The sequence below is a fragment of the Centroberyx gerrardi genome, chromosome 3 (genome assembly GCF_048128805.1).
Source record: "Centroberyx gerrardi isolate f3 chromosome 3, fCenGer3.hap1.cur.20231027, whole genome shotgun sequence".
NCBI classification, from domain to species: domain Eukaryota; kingdom Metazoa; phylum Chordata; class Actinopteri; order Beryciformes; family Berycidae; genus Centroberyx; species Centroberyx gerrardi.
The window spans coordinates 16,421,184-16,443,146 of record NC_135999.1 but is presented as its reverse complement, the minus strand read 5'-3'; the positions used below and the strand labels follow the sequence as shown (position 1 = coordinate 16,443,146).

Here is a 21,963-nt window from a genome sequence, read left to right as displayed (position 1 = left end):
CACACACACACACACACACACACACACACAGAGTTGAGTGGCACTATCAAGGGTATCACCAGCTATCTCACACAGACAGAAAAAAAAGAGAAAGAGAGAGAAAGAGAGATTAGAGAGGGAGCGATTGTGAGAGATACAGATAGAGAGGGGGAATAGGGGGAGACAGACATAAACAGGCAGATAGCCTAATAGAGAGGTGTGTGTGTGTGTGGGTGTGTGTGTGACAGAGAGAGAGAGAGAGAGAGAGAGAGAGAGAGAGAGAGAGAGAGAGAGAGAGAGAGAGAGACGGAGAGACGGAGAGAGAGAGAGAGTTGTAAGAGCAGCAACACATTGGTGCGAACAGGGAAGCAGGCGCGCGGCACGGGGACCCGCCGGAAGCAGCAGCAGCGGCAGCAGCAGTAGCGCGAGCTGGACACAGACCGACAACACCGGGGGCACGAGCGACGCCGAGGCGGTCAGCGGGGCGCGGAGAGGAGGAGGCACCTGCACCGCAACTCATTCTCCCTCGCCGCCCGTCTTCCCTTCTCTCTCTCTCGTTTCTCTCTCCTTCCCCCCGTCGGACCATCGCTTCCTCGTTAAGATGGCTGACCCGAGCAGCGACGGAGAGGTACCGGAGAGCGCGCGCGGCTTCGCCCGCCAGGGAGCCCTCCGCCAGAAGAATGTGCACGAGGTGAAGAACCACAAGTTCATCGCGCGCTTCTTCAAGCAGCCCACCTTCTGCAGCCACTGTACAGACTTCATCTGGTGAGTGAGTGAGTGTGTGTGTATGTGTGTGTGTTCGCGCGCGCGTCTATGTGTCTGTGTCTGTGTGTGTGTGTGAGGGAGAGGGAGAGAGGGGGAGAGAGAGCGAGACTGCAGGACACAGGTGATTCACTTGCTGCTGCGGGTATTATTGGCCTCCACAGACTGATACTGTAGACGGACACCGCAGTGTTTCATTCAGTGCCATTATAGAAAACACTGCGTTGCGCCATTCCCCAGTTTTGCACAATGCGACAGTATCACGGGCCTGTGGGATGTGTGTCGGTAGCCGCAGAGCAGTCGTTGCTCGGTGTTTACCGCATCGACCCGACATCCATCTCGGTAACTGGAGGTCTGGTGGAGGAATGCAGCTAGAGACACAGAGACACAGGGTCCACTGTTGCTGCTGCAGCTGTGTGTGTGTGTGTGTGTGTGTGTGTGTGTGTGTGTGTCTGTGTTCAGTAGGTGTGTGTGTAAGTGTAGGCGCCCCTGTGTTTGGATGTGTGTGTGTGTCGTGCATGCGTCACTGTGACTGTTGGTGTGTCTGTCTTGTAAATTTCACATATTTCATCTCCCTGTCTTCTGTCTGCAGGGGCTTTGGGAAACAGGGATTCCAGTGCCAAGGTAAGAGCAGAGGCTCATTCACAAATCTCTCCACTACATATGGCTGTGGGTGTGTGGAAGGATGTTCGCCGTCTGCAGGACTGCTGGTGTGTTTGTGTTTGTGCCGTGTGTTGCTGGGCCGCAGGTCTACATAAGTCAGACCTGTTGGCCGATTGTTGAGGGCTTGTTGGTGCTGTTGGCAGACAGGTGTCAAACTCAAAGCTGCTGGTTGCAACGCTGCCGATGAAAGCGAGAACGCTGCGAACGGGCTATAGGGACGAGGAACAGGGTGTAAGAATAGAAGACTGGAGGGACGGGTGAAAGTTGAGAAGTCTGGTTTTAGCCAAGGATAGATGGGACCAAGACAGACCAGGAAGCCAAGTTTAAATGCTTCACTATCTCCCCCCCCCCCCCTATCACAGAGGAGGAGAAGACATCTGATTGGTTACCGGATGGTGGTGTAGTGTGTGTGTGTGTGTGTGTGTGTGTGTGTGTGTGTGTGTGTGTGGACGGGGGTCTAGACATGATTCTCTAAGCAAAATGATTTATAAACTGGCCGGTGCAGGACTACAGTAACACCTCATTCATCAGAAGTGATAGTAATCAAATGCATGTTAGTGCAGTGAGTGTTATTGTTTCACTTCCTCCTCTCCTCTCCAGATCTAGTCTTGGACACCCACCCAGCTCATCTGGTTACCATCATATGACCAGTTGTGTGAACTTAAGGAGTGAGATTACGAAAGTTTCCCCATAGCTCTGGTCATGGTACACTTGATTAGCAGCCGAATGACTTGAGAAGAGTTGTGTGAGTCGGTGTGCTGTCAGTGTCGGTAAAGAGCTGATGATCATCTCTTGAGAGAGCTGTCAACAGTTTTGGTGGTGATACAGGAAATGCACTGTGGGTAGAGAGAATTAACCCTTTAGTTTGTGTGTATGTGCGCAAATGCTTGTGGGCTTATCTGTGGTAAATAACCCCGAATTGATTGAATTGATTACACAATACACACACACACAGAGTATAGAAAACACGTACTATTTTCAGTCAAACAACTCACATAACAACCCTCGCACAGATAGAGGAAATTCTCTTTGTGAGGTTGGGGTTGGGGGCGGGTAGGGGTGGGTGATGGTGGTCTGATTTTTTTTCTTTTCCCTTTTTTTTTGTTACCTGCAGTTACTTTCAACTTTTAAAAGGCAATCTACAGACTATACAACGCATATCATATCCCTACTACATTACAAGAAAACTGATAACTCTTATTTTCAGTAGACCGTAAATACAACAAACTCTTGATGTGAAAGCTGTTTGTGATGTCTAAAAGAGAGATCTATATTCTGTATTCACACTGATGCTGTAAGAAGTTTCATGTCAATCATAAACCATGGATCAAAGGAAAAGAATGAGAGAATGGGGGGAACGAGTAAGACAGGAGAGAACAGAGAAATATAGAGGTTTGTGTAAACGGTGGTGAGTCTTAAGAGGAGCAAGGGACTAGGGAAAAGAGAAGGGTGTAGATACACTCTGCCTGGGAGACACACACACACACACACACACACACACACACACTCACAGTCAACATTCTCCATTCATGGTCAGGTGGAATGTCAGACATCTGGTGTAGACTTGTTCTGACATGTGGGGGAAGTGTGTGTGTGTGTATGTGTGTGCGCGTGAGAGAGATGATTTGTGTATTTGTGTAACAAAGGTGTATTCTCTCCATGGGAATCCGTGGGTGTGCTAGAATACCTGTTCTGCAGGTAAAGGTTTCCCTTCTTTCTCTCCACCTTCACCTCTTCTTTACTAGTGTGTGCTTGTATGTGTGTGTGTGTGTGTGCTGTGTGTGCATGTGTGTGCATGTGTGCGCTGACGGCAAAAAGAGGAAGTACCCCTTTTATCATTTCCTGCAAGAGAAAGATCCAGATGTCTGATCAGTTTGGACTGACTGTTACACAGGAAATTTTTAAGTTAGACTGTGATAGCTGATTTTCAAATAGATAAACCAGTGATTTTCTAAAGATGGCAAACTTCTTCAAAATGGAACAAAAAATACCAATCAAAACATAAATTGGTTACAAAATTTTGCCTTCAGAATGGATTAGATGTTGAAAAGGGGCACTAATATCAACATGGAAGACTTATGAAGGAAACCTATAAAGATTCATATTGGAACAGGTTGTTGGTGGCTGTTGGGACAGCCGCCCAGCTTTGCCTCAAAATGCCTTTGCCTTTGTGTCACGGCATAAAAAAACAGATTAGTCTGCTAAGGAAACAGAAAAGAGAGAAGTCCGTATACTTAAGCAGTATCTACATCCACGTGAAGACACAAGATCTGTGATTTCCCAGAAATGGTTGACACTGCACATTATGGCAAGAGGGCATTTCGAAATACAGATGGACAGAGAGAAGAGATTGTTCTATGAAGCAACTCGCATGTATAACAGCGAGTGAGCTGAAAAGTAGCTCTTCACTTGCTGGATTGTTTTTAATGCATTTATTCATAGCTACAAAGATTTTAGCAGTAGCTTTGAGGAAAAATTATATTCACTTAAATGCATTCAGTATCTTAATGTGTTTCCAGCAGTTGGTTGCTGTCATTTTTGACTGGCATTTGCTCTTATATAACTCCACCAAACTCCACTTTACTAGAGCTTACTAGAGTGTTGTTGCGGAAGCCAGAGATTTTCATCGCTATTGCCACTCTCCAACCCCACTGACTCCTCCTTATAGGCAATGGATATAATCTGTTCTCTCTGTTACTCACTATTTCCGTAGTGTTCACCCCGAGGAATAAGAATGATCAAATGCCGTGCAGATGTTGAGCGCCTGTAAGACTGGCTCCCTCTTTTATGTATCGTACTTCTGTGCCCTTATTGCATCCCTTGCATCCCAAATGGCTAGAAGAAGGAAACCACCAGTGTCCACAGAGAGTTACAGAATTACACTTCAAAAATATACTTCTCACAGCTTCAAGCAGTGTGAGCTATTGATTGGATCTGGGCAGCGGGGGTGAAATATAATCTTGGTCAGCGATTGTTCGATAGACAATTGAAATAGTGTCTTTCTCATTGATCGGGCGACAGGCAGGCAAATCAAACACTGATTACAAGAGGCTTTGGCGACGTAACTGTAGCTGAGAAAACAAACACATGTTGTATTTTAGAATACTCCTGTTCACAGCGTGGTGCCTGCTGGTCAGTGAACTCTGTCAGTACTGAATTTGAAGTTCAGTAGGCAAATCCAACATCGGTATACTGAAAATGCCAGACTGTCTGACTGGATGTTACCCAGTCTGGAAAACTACCCAAAATGCTGTGTGACATGAATGAGAGTGAAACGAACCAATCACAGCAAACGATGACAAACTGATGTGAACACATTCTATATGCAGTAGCCTAGAGATTTGAGAAGCAGGCTTGTGACTGGAAGGTCGCCGGTTTGAAACCCCTGACCGGCTGGAAAAATCAGGGTGTGGAAAGTGAATGAGTAACGCTCTGCCTTCCCTCAACAACTACTGTCACCTTGAGCAAGGCACTTAACCCCCAGCTGCTGCTCAGTGACCAACAGGAGAAGACGGCCGTTTTACTTTTACTCCCAGGTATGGATGGAATTGTGTGAATGTGAAGCAGGGTGTTTCTTGAAAAGAATAAGTGCGGTCAGTCCTCTTGCCCTGGATAAATACAGGTTTAAACACTAGATATGAAAAGTGCACAGGATGGTTGTGATTGTACTCGTATCATTATTCAGGCATGTTAATGCAAACAAACTTCCCCCTCTTTCTGTGGTGAGAGGACTAGTAAGCAAGCAAGATGGTGGAACTTCCTCATGCTCTGGTCTATCTGAAAGTGTCAACCCCCTCTCATCCTGTCAGATCATTGCTGGAATGTTTTTGATTGGCTCTGATTTGCTGCTAATGCTGTCCGTCAGACGAAGGGGTGGTGTCTAGACTCGTCTTTAGGGCTCAGCCTGGTTGCTAGGCAACAGACCGAAGACCTCCTCGACAGGTCACTAGGCCTGTCTTTCAGTAGTGTATGTATGTGTGTGTGTGTGTGTGTGTGTGTATGGGTTACAGAGCTGATTTATGAACCATACCCTGAAGTGTAACCCTTCCTTACGTCGCTTCATTCTTTACTGCCAATTCTCTGTTACTCCCATTCTCCCTTTCTGTCTTTCTGACACTCTGTCTCTCTGCAAACACACAAATGAATTCTCCACCCCCTCACACTGCCTCAAACCCAGCTGTGCCCCCATCCCCTCCCGCCCACACACACAAACACACACACACACACACACACACACACACACACACACTTCTCTCTCTCTCTCTTTCTTTGTGTCTCTCTCTCTCTGTCTCTTTTCCTCTCTTCCTCTCTCTGTCTTTCTCTCTCTCTCATTTTGTTTCTCTCTGTCTAACACTCTCCACACAAAAAGATATGCGGTTCGTCTGTTCCATTGCTTTGTGCAGTGTTACAGATGGACAGTGTTACAGATGGACAGTGTTACAGATGGAGTTTGACCATGTTCTGCATACCATCTTCACGCCTTCTGTGAAGTTACAAATGAGGCAAAGTCACTGTAGTATCTGTGTTCTCTATTGGTATCGTGAGACTATGAGGGTTTGGCACACAAATTGCACCAGCAGAGAAAAACTGCACTGGCCAGAATCTAGGTCTAGGTGTCTAGTGATGTCACATCCCACCTCCTCCAATAAACACATACATAAACATAAGCACACTAAACAAAAGCACACTGTTGCTCAACTGCTAGAAACCTGTGGAAAGTGCCACCAGTTGCCACAGAGCGTCATGAATATGTGATTAGAATGTGAATAATTAAGATTAAACCAGTCCGTAACGTCAACTTGTGTGTGTGTGTGTGTGTGTGTGTGATTGTGTGTGTGTGTGTGTGTGTGTGTGTGAGAATCTTTGGGTGTTTTGTTTTATTGTGCCTGTTGTTGCGAGACGTGCGCTGATATTTTGGTAATAGTGTTGGTCAGTGTGGGAGAAATGTGAACTATCAGTATTGGCAGTTAATTCCATTGTTGGTTGATGTTGTGAGTCACTATGAGGAGTAGAAATCGTTCAAGCTGTACTGGGCAAGACTTTTATGTAAAAAGCCTAAACCACAAAGTGGGGCTGCAACAGAGAAGAGCGCCCATCCCCCCTGCTGAGACTCCGTAGAGTCGCCCCATTTACCCAAATGAAGTTCTGGTGTCGGTAGAGCTGGGCGATATGGAAGAAATTATATATCATGATAATCGTAGGATGTTTTTCCATATCGATATATATCACCACATCTGCTCATGCATGTGAAATTACATGTTAAATAAACCAATTTATGTTAATTACATTGAATTGCATGGTAATGTCAATATCAAACCAAAACTATGTAACTCAAATGATATTCCCTAAAATACTTGAAATTTGAGTTTATTTATGCTTAGTATCATGAATTTAGACAACAGAACTTGGTATCACAATATTATTATAGAATTTCCTAACAATATGACCCCATTTAAAGACAGTATATGATAATATTGAATAATCGCCCAGCCCTAGGTGTCAGATATGTGCACTTCTCCACCCATAGGAGGTGGCGAATTGAAACTTAAGAGCGAAATGCCAAATGTCTTCTAAACAGCAGCAAACGAGCACTCCGTCCAGAGAAATCTGGACTCGCCAACATTAGATCGGTTGCCTCTCTGCGTCGGTAAAGCAGGGATCGGCAACTGTGTGCCATGGAGGCTGAAAGTATGTAGGTTTTTATTCCAACGTAAAGTCTACTCCAAGTGATCAAGTGCTATGACTGATTAGCACACCTTCTACCAGAGAGGAGGAACTAATCAGTGAAATCAGCTGCTGTAGTGTTTGTAAAACCCTTCATACTCTTGGCCCTCCATGGCTGCCGGCCCCTGGTATGAAGCGATCACAGGCTGGCCGGGTTGATAAACTTGAGCATACTGTGTGCAGTTTACTGACATCACATCACATGATTTCTGGCTATTGAAGTTCAAATTTGTCAAACAGTTACCTCTTGCTGCCATTTGGAGCTGCCAACCTGTGAGGTTGCATAGTGCAGCTTTAATGTTATGGGACATGATTGTGAGTTGTTCCACCATGCTGTAGTTAAATTTGACATCACCTGAAACAGTAAAACTAAATTTGAATTGCGAGGAAGGAACATCATGAAATATCAGTGGCCTATTGTGAAATGGCCGATGCTCCATAATTGACATATTGATATATTCTGTGTTGCCTTATTGGCCATTGGAAGGAAGCCTTAGTTGACATTCGCTTTGTCTCTCCCTCTCTAGTGTGCTGTTTTGTGGTCCATAAACGTTGTCATGAATTTGTCACCTTTTCCTGTCCGGGGGCCGACAAGGGACCTGCCTCCGATGTAAGTAAAGCAAACACACACACACACACACACACACACACACACCTACAAAATTTCTCCAACTTTCTTTATTTAATCCCCACTCTTTCCCATAGTGGCATCATTGCCAGGAGACGGTGATGAGCAAGAATTGTCTCATCATACATAATACACGCAGATAATGTGTGTGACTAAGCTCAGTTATTAAACCTGCCAGTTTGGGAACGGACAGTGAAGTAGATCACTCAGTTTAGATATTCCTGTATGCTATTTCTTTTGGTACAGGACATTTCATCATCCGTTATCATTTAATAGAGCCTGAATAAAATCCTTCAACAGCCTGCTATTGCTGAGTATCTGTGTTTTCCAACTAGTTTTAAAGAGTCAACGTCGTCAAATTCTTTAGCATAGAATCATCAGCTACATAGAAGGAAGACATTTTCCACCACAGATTGTTGCAAATCACAGAAAAATACTAAATTTAAAAGTACAAATTTGATATACATTTTCTGATATGTAATCCTTTTATTGGATTAAAGCATTTTAAAACAAATTTAATGTAGGTTAGAATCATGCTGGTAATGGGATGTAATTCTAATGATAAATATATAATGACATTTTCATAATATAAGGACATTTTTAGTTGTTGATAACAATTCATATTTTAGAAGTTTTCATCCATTATGAGTTATGACTAATGATGAAAATATCCCCTTAAAGCATGAAACATCAGAATATCAGAAAATAATACTTTTCTCTTTTCTGTATTAAGAGAATAATCTACTGTTCACATGAGCTTTGTGCTTGCATGTTTATGTGAGAAAGTGTGTGTGTGTGGGGGGGCTACAGCTGTTTGTTTGTATTGAAGTTAAATATTGATTATGCATGTGGTCACTGATTGTTTTTCTGTTAAATGATATGGGTATTAATAAAGATAGCCTGGTCAGCACTGGCTTTTGTGCTTATGTGTGTACACTCCCACGCAATTCTTGTATGCTCTGTTATACACACACACACACACACACACACACACACACACACACACACACACACACATACACGCACACACACACACACAAAAAAAACATAACCTCTGTCCTCTCTCCTGCTGACCTGTCAGCCCCAAATCACATTGAGACATACCACTAAAGAGAGAATGTGCTGCCTGGCTGCCTTAGGTTAATGAACCGATCTCTCTCTCGCTCGCTCGCTCACACACACACACACACACACACACACAATCTATGAATCAGCATGGGTTTTGAACACTGCATCCCTGAGTCATGATTGACATTCATTATGAATCTCTCTTTCTCTCTTTGTCATATCACTGTAATTTAGTTTTTCTCTTCCTACAGCCTACCAACACACTCCTCTCTCTTGCTCTTTCTCTCTCTCTGGCTATTTTTAGTTTTGCCCTCTGTCACGATCATAAGGCAATTGTTGTGAACCTGTTAGGATACCTTAGCACATCTTTACAGCCAGTTTTATGCCTTTTTAACACTGGCACGTCTTTTAATGGTGAACTCTTCCTTCAACCGTCTTCCCCCTCCTCTCTGTCCTTCTACCTCTCCTTCCCCCAGGACCCTCGTAGTAAACACAGGTTTAAGGTCCATACCTACTCAAGCCCCACCTTCTGTGACCACTGTGGCTCTCTCCTGTACGGGCTGATACACCAGGGCATGAAATGTGACCGTAAGTACACTTGTGTGCGTGTGTGTGTGTGTGTGTGTGATCACAAAGGGCGCTCCAGCCTGCAATGATGACTCACAGACGAAGGGCGGCGCTATGGGTAACTTGTTAACTCCTCCCCCAAAACACAGACAGATGAGCGCACGCAAACCTGTCCTTGGCTAACACTTGGATGCTGAACTAGTCATCAGTTTTGCCAAAGCTCTCGTGCTCATTCACTCTCCCATCAATTCCAAACAGCATAGAAAAGTTATAGTTGGTAAACGTAATCCATCACTGTGCATGAAAAGCCAACAATCGTATTTTGCAAAGTTGCATCAGAACAGTGATGTCAGGCTATGAATCTTTACATTTTGCAATTGCGCGCATTCGGGAACACTGTGAACACTGTGAGAACCGAGACGAGACGGGAGGGGGCGTCACTCTTCCTTCTTCTGCTTGTAAATAAGAAGAGGCAAAATACCACTTCTGGCTCACTACATGTTTGATTTCTGCGTTGTCCTCTCCAAAATAAATCTTTCAACCGATAGCTAACGTTCTCTGCGGTTACTTTAGGACCCGCCTTCTGTCAATCACAACCCAGTCAAACCAATGTGCAAACCAGAGTGAGATGCTTCTGTCAGCTATTGTCTGTAAAATAAGATGGAAGTTAAAGCTAGATTTTACAATTTAAAATTACAGCTTAAAATTGCTGCCCTCTTCTTTACTGGGAGTAACTCATGATATTTAGACAGCGTTTGTTTCAAAATATTATCTTTGGAAGTAATGTGATAAAAGCACTGGATCTACAGTGGTGTAAAACATTAAGGGAATGCAGAAAATGAAAAACTCCAATCGCTGTTTGAACAAGTTTACTGTAGACTGTAGCATTGAGCAACCTGTTCGGAAGATAAGCAGTTTAAAATTAGAAGGCATGTTTGTTTTTGCTTGTCAGCTACCTGTACAGTTTGTCTGGCTTGAATTCATCTGACGGTCAAGCAGCTGTGTTAGGTTACGTCTTGAGGAACTAGTCTGAACGACAGACATTTACTGCTAGCTGTAGATTTGCCTGACAGTTTTAAGAAACTCATCTAGACAAAAAGAGGTGTGAGGAGACAACTTGACTAAAGGTGGCATAATAGAAACAAAATCGAACTGAAACTGAAATGAAATGGAACTGCTGTCGAACACGGTGCTGTGAGCAAATGTCTGTATGCTCGTTGCATATTGAGGTCCGTTTAATGACACTTCACACCAGGTGGAGTCTTTATAGTGCACATATCCTCTCACAGCTTCAGCAGGTCTAGCCTCAAACTGATTCATCTTGGAAATTAGAAACCTGCCATTTTGCCTGTGTGAACACGCCAAATTTCGATTTTGTTTGTACTATACTGCCGCCTTAACTGTCTCTGGGAGATAGATAAATGTTATGAGGTACATCATTTGTTTTTTGGTCGGCTTCTTGCTATAGAGTTGTCTGTCAGGAGTTTTTCTCATGAATGTGTTTGGAAGGCAAACGTGTTAGGCTGCGTTCACGTGAACATTTGCGGTACGTCAAAAAACCGACAATATCCCATGTATTACAATGAGACCTATGCGTTGACGGATGCCATGGTTTGACGGAGCGCTGTACATGAAAGTATCACCACCCAGCCCGTTAAAGTTGAAACTAGTTGAACTTTTGACGGAGCGCAGGTAAAAGTCATCTGCTAACAGACTTCATCTGCCAATGAAATTTGTGCAGAAAGGTTTCGAGACACGCCCCCAACAAGGCAACCTAGGTGGTTTCAATGCATTCTGGTCCATAAATGTGATAGATGCCAAATGTCCCATGTGAACGCCACCTTAATGTAGATCTTCATTTACCTGTCTGGAAGAGAAACGTATCATGAGATATATTGTTTATATTTGGCTGTTAGCATTAGCAACCATCTGGAAAACACGGATAATGTTTGGGGACATATTGTCTGCTTTTGGTGGATCGATACTCATAGAGAAAGGAACTTAACTGAGTAGCTCATCTGGAAAACAGGCAACTATATTTGGCAATGGCTTGATGAACTTGTTCTGGAAGAAAGGGTAATATGTTAGGAAATAGAGAACCCCCTTTTTGCTATCCAAGAGGGGCTTTCTAGAAGACATACAGGTGTGTGAGATTTATATGTTTTTGACAGGCTGCTAGTATTACAGTTGTCTGGCAGGAGTTTTAAGTCAGGGAGACCTGGATAATCTACTTTAAAGATGAGAACTATACTGGATCTATAAGTCACAGACACCTGAGGGTCTGAACCAGGAATTTGATAGCAGACCTTTTTTGTGATGATCAGCAGGGACAATAGGACTGTATACTGGTGTTTGATGTGGACTGCATATATATTCACAAGGAATATTATGATTTATTATTCATTGATATTACTATTCATTTATGTTTTTGACTTGCACTCAGTGATGGTGCGTTGGTGAGCAGATGGAAACTAAGCTTTTAAGAGCCACTTGGCCCTCATAACTATGTATGAGAAGTAATAATTTGAGTTTTGACCATATTCCTTGAGTAATTTTATCACTAGTGACATATACAGTATGTTTACTAGCACTAGGGATATACATGTTGGATTGGCCTCATTCTGTCAATTGACGTGTCTTGAACAATGATTAATGTTTTGTGTCTTTTTCTGTGCATTGATTTACTTTCAGATCATGTGACTTCTGGCCTATTATTATATATACATAAGAGGGAGTGTTTATTTGGATATGACCTGATGAAGATCTGACTGATCAAAACATTGTCAATTAAAAGTCGATAACTGCAGTGTAGTGTGCAGGCTTATCCTCCTTTCTAATTGCTTGACTCTCGTCCCGACACGTACACATACTGGATGTCTGTGTCACACACTTCCTAGGAATTTTAAGTAACTCATCTGAATAACAAACATACAAACAAGTGTGTTGGCGTCTTGTTAGACAACCATGATGTTAGAAGACATTATTTGCTTTTGGTAGGCTACTAGCAATGCATTTGTCTTCTTTAGTAACTCATCTGGGATACTAACATGTTTGTTTGGTTACAGCCCTATACAGTAACGTTTTGGAGGACAGATTGACAGATATGAATATTGTTTTTGCTCGGCCGCTGCTTCTATATTGGTCTAGGAGGAGCTTTGGATATAGCAGCTGAGTTTTAGCTAAGGATACGTTCGGACGCGCTCATCTTTCTGTGTTTTGGGGGAGGAGTTAGAGAGTTATCCATGGAGTTGTCCCTGCATTGAGGGCTTTACACCCTTTGAGCTGTGTGTCTGCATAGCAGTGGAAAGAGACATTATGTGTATGGATGATGTATCTAGGACATTATTTGAGGGGGAGATGAAGGGAGAAGGGGTAGAAGGGGGGTCATTGTCAAATTAAGGAAAATGTACAGAAAGCAATAGTTTACCTGCCCACATTGTGACTAGAGTACAATGTGGATCTCTGTAGATCATAGCAGTCTGACATCTAGTGGGCAGACAGCGCAATTGCATGCAGTGTGCTAGGACCTTTTTTCCCTCATCACCATGAAAAATACTTTAAGGTTTGTGTGTACGTATGTGTCGGTGTCTGTGTAGCTGTACTTAATACTGCTAAATCTGCAATTAATCTAAGATTTAAGTCAAATGGAAACCATACTTCCCATAACTGGAAGTAAAATCATGGTACTGCATAGATATTTTTAAGTTGTTAACTGAAATTTGCAAATTCATTTTGAAACTATTAGATGCAAGTTCGCTTTTTTCTGTAATAATAGCAAAGAAGGGCTTTTAGTTACAAGGGGATGTGAAAGTTGCAAAAGAGAAATGGGAAGATAAAAGTTTCAAAAGACAAATGAAAGTTGCAAAAGACAAATTTTAATATGCAAGCCATATCTTGCATGAATTGCATGCATATGAATTGGATAATATAATGTATACATTTGATTGATAGTATTGAGATATTGACAAAAAAATTGTGTGTGTGTTTAGATTGTATGATGAACATCCATAAGCGGTGTGTGGCCAATGTCCCCAGCCTGTGTGGGACAGATCACACCGAGAGGAGAGGCCGCATCCAGATCACTGCCCAGATCAGTGAGGACACTCTCACCGTCACTAGTGAGTACGCTGTCTCTCTCTCTCTCTCTCTTTCTCTCTGTCACACACACACATACTGTTTGATATTGAGAGAGAGCGCCTCTCAGAGCTCTATTTCAGCCCAAGACTGAAACTGGAAAGTCCATTAGTCGATCAATGATCCAACGATTGACCCACATCACCACTAGGACAGGCATCCACGTGCTCTCTCTCTCTTTCTCTCTTTCTCTCTTGCTCTCTCTTTCTCTCTCTCTCTCAGACAGCTCTAGATTGATTATGGAACATAAACTAAACTGTTGTTAAGTGTTGTCAAATGTAGCCAGAGTTATTTAGGGCAGGCTAGAGTGGGGCTCTACATCAGTTCAGATGTAGGACTGTGCTGGCAGAAGTATTGCACTAACACTGCTCACTTTCAGGTTCATGCCCTGCTGTCCTCTGGAAAGGACAAATTGCAGACTGAATGACTAAACAGACTAAAAGAGCTGGTGTTTTTCCTCTCGCCTGTCCTTCCCAGTCAAAGAGGCTAAGAACCTGGTGCCTATGGACCCCAACGGCCTGTCAGACCCCTACGTCAAGCTCAAGCTGATCCCAGACCCCAAGAGCGAGAGCAAGCAGAAGACCAAGACTATCAAATGTTGCCTCAACCCCACCTGGAACGAGACCTTCACTTTGTAAGACTTCCTCTCACCCTATACAATATCTCTGTCCATCTTCAAACTACATGTACTGTATTTGGCATTGTTGGAAAGAAACTTCTTTGCTTTGAACTTACCTGGCCTCATTTTCAGTCACATGAGCGCAGAGCTAACTGGAGCTCATGGGAGTGACCCTGTCCCCGTTCCCTTTACTGTATTCGCCTCTTGTCAACTAAACTGTATGGTTTTCTGGGTTACTGTGGCTGCTAGGAATGTCACAGACAAGAAAAAAAATCAATTGTTGGATATTTAACAGACCCCTTACCTTTTACATCAGCTATAAAAGGATCATAGAGAGATTTTAGGGATGTGTTTTGTGGCTTCTGTCTGTGAATAAGATTTTAATGATTTTTATTTTTACTTGTTTTAAGAATTAACAGACACAAATTATACAGAACATTATTTTGTTCAGAATGATATGGCAGAAACCTACGTGTTGTGATGTTGAGGCACATCAGGCACAATCAGTTTTAAATGTTAGAAACATTTTGACTATTTCTTTTAGATATCATCCACATTCTCTGTTGTGTTTTTATAGAACGCTCTCCTACTTCTCCTCCACATCTCATCTTTTGTCTAACCTCTCCCTCCCTGTCTCCCTCCATCCCTCAGCAACTTAAAAGAAGCTGACAAGGACCGCCGTCTGTCAGTGGAGATCTGGGACTGGGATCTGACCAGCAGGAACGACTTCATGGGATCCCTCTCCTTTGGCATCTCGGAGCTACAGAAACAAGGGATAGACGGATGGTAAGATGGCAGGATGAAAGGATTGAGGGAGGAAGGAAATTGGCCAGGTGTAGAGAGAAAGATACAGAATTGAAGCTGAAGGAATAGTGGCATGAAGATAGAAAGGCTGTCTGGTGGTAATCCAGGATTTATCTGACTTTGCTCTGTTTTTATTTTGGGGGCTCAGGTTTAAGATGCTGTCCCAGGAGGAAGGAGAATACTTCAATGTTCCCGTCCAGCCAGAGGGAGAGGAAGGCAACGAGGAACTACGACAGAAGTTTGAGGTTAAACGCACATGCACAGAGAAAGAATCACAATGGGTTTAATATCTGCTGTCCTTGATGTTTTTCTTTCTACATAAGGCTCATTGCTTCTTCCCTCCCTTCATTCTCTCCTCTCTACCTCCTCGGTTTTCCCTCCACTCCTCCTCTCTCTGTCCTCCAGAGGGCCAGGGTGGGTCCGGGGAAGCCCACAGACCCTTCCTCCTCTTCCTCGGTGTGTAAGTACGACAGCAATGGCAACCAGGACCGGGTCAAGCTCTCCGACTTCACCTTCATCATGGTGCTGGGCAAGGGCAGCTTCGGCAAGGTAATGCACATGCACACATACACACACGCACACGGTGTTCATGGTCATTTCTGCAGTGATATTAAGGCTGAGACGGCGTGTATATCGTTATTATTCTCTATGATCCGCTATAAGAATGACAGCATGTACTAAGCTCATTCATTTAGTTGTTGCTGACTCCCATCAGGTGATGCTGGCTGAGCGTAAGGGTGCTGAGGAGCTGTACGCCATCAAAATCCTGAAGAAAGACGTGGTGATCCAGGACGACGATGTGGAGTGCACCATGGTGGAGAAGAGAGTCCTCGCTCTGTCTGGGAAGCCACCGTTCCTCACTCAGCTGCACTCCTGCTTCCAGACTATGGTAGGTTCACAGCATCATGCAAAGCCATGTGACACACGCTTGAGAAAAACACGTGACTGTACTGCTTAGGAGATGCATGCGGTGGAATACTTTCATCTGTGTAAAGATGTGGCAATTTTGTGCCATCGAACCTACCCATCCTAATCTCCTATTAATCTCCATTTTCCCTCTCTCTTATCTTCCTCTCCTCCCTCTCCTCTTTGTCTCTGTCTTGTAGGACCGGTTGTATTTTGTGATGGAGTATATTAATGGAGGAGACCTCATGTACCAGATCCAACAGGTCGGCAAGTTCAAGGAGCCTCATGCCGTGTGAGTATGCACGCTCACTCACACACACACACACACACACACACACACCATACTGTATTTGTATAGAAACACAAATATACAGAATATGTGGTTAGAAACTGTGTTGTCTCTCTGTGCGTTTAAGGTTTTATGCTGCAGAGATTGCCATTGGACTCTTCTTTCTTCACACCAAAGGCATTGTGTATCGGTGAGTCAGCTAGTGAGTCTGAATGTACTTGCTCACAAACATTTCAGTACAAGTGTGTATAATACCTGTGTGTGTGTGTGTGTGTGTGTGTGTGTGTGTGTGTGTGTGTTTGTTCCCAGGGATCTGAAGCTGGACAATGTGATGCTGGACTCTGAAGGCCATATAAAGATAGCCGACTTTGGCATGTGCAAAGAGAACATGTTAGACGGAGTTACCACCAAGACTTTTTGTGGAACACCAGACTACATCGCCCCAGAGGTTTGTTTGTGTGTTGAGCTCCAGTGGCAGTCAGTCGGTGCCTCTTCTCGTATTTTAACCTCTGAATAATACACATTCTCTGTTACCGTTCCCCGCTGCAGATCATAGCCTATCAGCCTTATGGGAAGTCTGTGGACTGGTGGGCCTTTGGAGTGCTACTCTACGAAATGCTGGCAGGACAGGTTCGTCTATGTTTGTGTGTGTGTGTATGTGTGCAGTCGTTTGCATGCATCAATTGTTATTTTTTTATTTTTGACATAATCATTTTTGTTTCTTGTGAACAGAATATTGTAACAAGAACTTGGATTAATAAAATAAAGTGATTTATAATAATAATAATAATAATAACAATAATATAATAAGCTTTATTTATGTAGCACTTCTCAAAACAAAGTTACAAAGTGATTCACAGTCTAGAGAGATAAAAGATTTAGCAGATGACAGATCCACACATATACACAGACAGACACAAACAGAGACAATGAGGTAGAGCAGTGATTAAACAAGCGCAAATTCGCAATAGCGTACACGCATGCATACACGCGTGGGGAAATTTTTGTGGACCAACCAACCAACCAACCGACCGACCGACAGAGCGAGCTATAGAGCTGCTGGTCGCAGCTAAAAAGATTGAAACAAAATGGAACAGAAAGAAAAGAAGATTCCAGCCACAAGGACACAACAAATGGAAAAAAAATAAAAGACTAGGCAGGTGGAATTAAATAACATACAAAGGCAACAAGAGGAAAGATAAATCAAAATAAATGAATGTTTGTCCTTGTCCAGCCGCCATTTGATGGAGAGGATGAAGATGAACTGTTCCAGTCTATCATGGAGCATCATGTCTCTTACCCTAAAGCCATGTCCAAAGAGGCTGTTGCTATCTGCAAGGGGGTGAGGACACACACACACACACACACACACATACATATGTCCACACTCTCACATCACATCTCACATTGTGTGTGTGTGTGTGTGTGTGTGTGATCTAGCTGATGACAAAGCACCCAGGTAAGCGTCTGGGCTGTGGTCCAGAGGGGGAGAGAGACATCAAGGAGCACGCCTTCTTCCGCTATATTGACTGGGAAAAACTGGAGAACAAAGAGGTCCAGCCGCCTTTCAAACCTAAAGCTGTGAGTACACCACATACAAGGACAACACACACACACACACACACACACACACACACACACACACACACACACACACTTTGTGAGAGAACTATAAACAGAACCCGAATTGCCACAGAGTTTAGTTATGATAAGGAAGGAACTGCAAGTGTAATTGTGTTTACACATCTTCTGCGATACAGACACAAACACTTAGTCAAATTCACAACCTCTGACTTCTCGGTAACTGAAGGTAAGTTAGAAAACGATTAGCTCACTCATCTCCCAAACCCAACCATCATCTGCCATTGGTCACTACTCTGACAAATGCAGAGCTGACATTTGTGAGTGCAGTCACCAATGATGAAACTGAGATGTCACTGGCTCACATGTGGACCAATGGAAATCCGCAGCTTCGGCTGTGAATGATTTGATTGGTTGATGTCACGTTTTAGTTGTATTTCTCTTTTTTCTCTTTTGTGGTCGTCCTTTTTTCTCACATCCCTCATCATACTCACTCCATCCCGTCATCTCTCTCCATTTCTCTCTCTCTCTCTCTCTCTCTCTCTCTCTCTGTCTCTCTCCTCTCCATGGCAGTGTGGGCGTGATGCGGAGAACTTTGATCGTTTTTTCACGCGCCACCCCCCAGTGCTGACCCCCCCCGACCAGGAGCTTATAGCCAACCTGGACCAGGACGAATTCCAAGACTTCTCATTTGTTAACCCTGAGTACCCCCACACAACTCACTGACCATGCCACATATCACTGGGCCGCTCTAGTAATCCCCGCCTCCAAAACAAACAAACAAACAAACAAAAAAAAGTCATCATGATGTCATATCCAGGCTGCATTCGGCAGGGTGAAACGTTGAACACAGATGGAAATGCAGACAGGTGCTGTGTATCTGTCTCTACAGCTGTGTATAAAACTCAAATGCTAAAAAAATCAGGAAAAAAAAAAGAATTTACTCATTTGTCAAGATGCCAGTAGGAGCCTTGTTTTGTTTCCAGCTGTGACAAGGTTTCCAGTTCTGTTTACTGTGGATTAGCATGTGATGGAAATACTGCTGCTGTCAAAGCTCAGACTTCATATCAGCTGTACTGGCTGTATTTCTATCTTCAGTGCAGAAATGTTGCTCGCTCCTGAATGCCGCCCAGCTGTTCACACTAGCAGCGGCAGGTCGGCCCCCGGGGAGCAGAGTCACACCTCCGGGCCCGCCTGCGCCTGCTCCGTCTCAGTGTCACACTCCATGTATTGCATATTGATTATGAAGACCTATCAGTAATATTCATGAGTGTACTATGATCACAAAGTGGTAACATTCATACGGTATAAGTGTATGATCATACAAGTGAAAACTGACCAATTGCATTGCTACGATTGTATGAGTACTAATCTGTTTCCTCATGTTGATGACCTACTTTTTGTCTATAGGACCAAATACTGCTACACTTTGAACATTTTGTTGATTCAGTGTTGTGGTGAAGTTGTCAGAAATTTTTCGCTGATTTCATGTGTTTTTTTAACCAGTCAGAGGATTAGAAGTCTTTACATGCAGTAGTCAGGCAGAGCGATTTCAGTCAGCGATTTTTGACTGAAAGCTCGCACTCTCTCCTGATTCATTACTGAAAGTATTCACCATATTACACTGTGTTGTTTAATGACAGTGGATGGGCAAGCACTGTCATATCTCTAAGCTTTTAAACAACCACTTTTAAGAATTTCACATATGACGAAACCCTCTCGTCTTGTGAAGGCCTAAGAAATCGCTGGTAGTTTGTAAGCTTACAGAAACGGCGTGTCCAATGGTGCCAAAACAAGGTTCCGAGTTCTGAGGACGCAGATAGAAAAGAGATTGTCCTCCACAACTGTGATGAAGGGCAGCCATCTTGTGCCATTTTGCAGTACATGTATAATTATTAAAATATGCATTATAGCTTGTCTGTTCTTCTTTTTGTAACTGGATGCAGGGTAAAGTAACAATGTGTCAAATCTTGTTCTCTGAGCTTGTATCAAAGGGAGGCGGTACGGTCACATCACAGAAAGCTATATCATGACCAGACGTGTGTTATACAACGATGTTCGCTGATAAAGACGATGATCCTGCCAGGTGAAGATACAGAGTGCTTATTGTGATGATGAGTTTGATAGTGATAATGGTAATGGTGGTGATGTTGACAGTATAATAATGAGATAGATATGAGAGAAACTAAATATATATCGAGTTCAAAATCAGAGAGATGTTTGGAGAAATGTTATGGATGAGAGAGAGATGCCACTGTGGATTGTGTAATTGTCCTGTATGACTGGAAACTGATAATATACTCACTGGTGCCTACCAGAATACCTTTGCTGTGTCTGCTTTGTTACTCATACACACACAAAAAAGCTAGCAAAACGCATAACACAAAGATAAGGCTGCACAAACAGACATGCCTCATACAAATGGTCCCATGTGAGCTGAAGTAGTGGAGATGAGGTGACTAGGCCTCAGATGTTCCCAGCCCCCCTCAGTACAGCTGGAAGCCCTGTGGGGAGACAAATGAGGAGGTAGGAAACTAAACTGTATGTGTGTGTGTGTGTGTGTGTGTGTTCATGTACGTGTGTCTTGCCTGGGGCTTCACTTCCCTGTAGTTGTGTACAATCCTTTCTGGCTGTGGTTTGGTCTGGGGTGCTCTGTATTGTTGATTCTTGTCTGTTTTGGAACATTCCTCTCTGGCTCTTGAAATTTTGTCTTGGATCTGCATCTGTACTGTTGAACTGTCAGGGGTCTTTCCATCTTTGACTGTGTTTCTGGCTTTGTTGGCAGTGTATGTTTTTGTCAAGTTGCTCCTCAGCCCTTTATGGAATCATTGGTGTGTTTTACTGAGTCTAGACTCCAGGCTCATCCTCATGGTGCCACCCATTTATAGACTGGTACAGTGTGTCTTTCCATGTTCTGAAAAATAGGGTCCCCCACCCCAATCATTGTGCTTCTCTGGGAGGTTGTTCTTGTTCTTTTTGCTTATTGTCAAATGTGTTCTCTCTCTGGATTGAAACTGTCTTTTAATGCGCTCTAAAGTAATACTAACTTATTTTCTCTAACCCTTTCTCTCTCTCCTCCTTTCTCTGTGTCAGAAATCTCGCCGCGATGTAGGAAACTTTGACAAGGAGTTCACAAAGATGGCAGTGGAGCTGACGCCCACGGACAAGCTCTTCATCATGAATCTGGACCAGAACGAGTTTCAAGGTTTCTCCTACACCAACCCTGAATACATCATACAAGTCTGATCCTTCTCACCACTTTAGACCTAGCCCAGCCGAGACTTAACTCCAACCCATCCAGCCCAGTTATGTTCATGGAAGACTCATCCAGTTTCTCATCACACCACCCGGACTCAGGCCGCCCGAGCTAAAGCCACCACATCTCACACACGTATACACACAGATCCCCAGACTTCAGGCCAACCCACACCAGCACTTCAATTGGACAATATCATCATGAACCACCACGCCCACCACATAGTCACACTCACACCCGCTGACACACACACACACACACACACACACACACACACACACAGACACACACACACACACAGGCAGCAGAATTTCAACAAAATAGGCAAACGGCTTTAGCTGCTGGTTGGTCAATGGGACTGAGCTTGATCTGAGAGGACATTAGAGCAGGCCAGTTTCCCGAATGTTTCCAGAATGTGTGTGTGTGTAGTATTCACAGGATCCTGTGGTGAGCAGATCAATACAAAGGCCAGCCATCGGAGCCACAGTGAATGTGTGTGTATGTGCTTTATTGATCAACAACAGTGTGCGTTTGTTTACTTGACTCCTTCTCTTCGGCCTGTAAAAGTTACGTCATGAACATTCCATGATCAATGTGTCATGTATGTGCTTATACACGTGTCTGTGCGGGCTGGGGTTGGAGGGAAGGAAGGGTTTGAAGGTTTTGAAAGGTCCTGGTTTATAACCTCATGTCTAAGTTAGTCCTGAACTTAGTCTATAAGCACGTCTTGTCTTCCAAATTGATGCAAAAAAGAAAAAAAATCCCCCCAAATACCTGTTTGACGGTGAGATTTGAAACGTCTCTGTCTTTCTCTTGCTTCATATCTCTCTCTTTCTCTCTCTCTATGGCGCTGTGTATGCAGTGGGTTAGTGCTGTGTAGGCCTATACAGTCTTTGTGGTGCAGCTCCTCTATGCATGCCATATTAGCTGTTAGTTCTTTAAGGTTTGCTTTTGACGTCTTGGAAAAACCTCAGTGTCTTGAA

The 21,963-nt window shown here is 43.6% G+C and overlaps 1 protein-coding gene across 2 annotated transcripts; it reads left to right on the top strand.

Annotated features, from left to right (window-relative positions):
- Positions 1 to 260: 260 nt before the first annotated feature.
- prkcba (protein kinase C, beta a) lies at positions 261 to 21,074 on the top strand. 2 transcript variants are annotated; one of them, XM_071914509.2, is made up of 17 exons: positions 261 to 744; positions 1,334 to 1,365; positions 7,656 to 7,738; positions 9,301 to 9,412; positions 13,381 to 13,509; positions 14,003 to 14,159; positions 14,796 to 14,930; positions 15,097 to 15,193; positions 15,354 to 15,497; positions 15,664 to 15,837; positions 16,055 to 16,146; positions 16,271 to 16,333; positions 16,453 to 16,591; positions 16,693 to 16,773; positions 17,378 to 17,485; positions 17,584 to 17,724; positions 20,818 to 21,074. In XM_071914509.2, exons 1-17 carry the CDS (start codon positions 581 to 583, stop codon positions 20,968 to 20,970), a joined length of 2,004 nt encoding a protein of 667 aa, XP_071770610.1. In that variant the 5' UTR covers positions 261 to 580; the 3' UTR covers positions 20,971 to 21,074. The 2 variants fall into 2 exon arrangements, with proteins under 2 accessions (XP_071770610.1, XP_071770609.1); XM_071914508.2 differs by lacking the exon at positions 20,818 to 21,074 and adding an exon at positions 18,298 to 19,636.
- Positions 21,075 to 21,963: the final 889 nt, after the last annotated feature.

Excerpts from the sequence above, each read along its gene's own strand:
- prkcba (XM_071914509.2), top strand. The coding sequence starts at position 581 with ATGGCTGACCCGAGCAGCGACGGAGAGGTACCGGAGAGCGCGCGCGGC. Across the intron at positions 9,413-13,380 it reads CCAGGGCATGAAATGTGACC|ATTGTATGATGAACATCCAT; the intron begins GTAAGTACACTT and ends GTGTGTGTTTAG. Across the intron at positions 17,725-20,817 it reads CGCCTTTCAAACCTAAAGCT|AAATCTCGCCGCGATGTAGG; the intron begins GTGAGTACACCA and ends TCTCTGTGTCAG.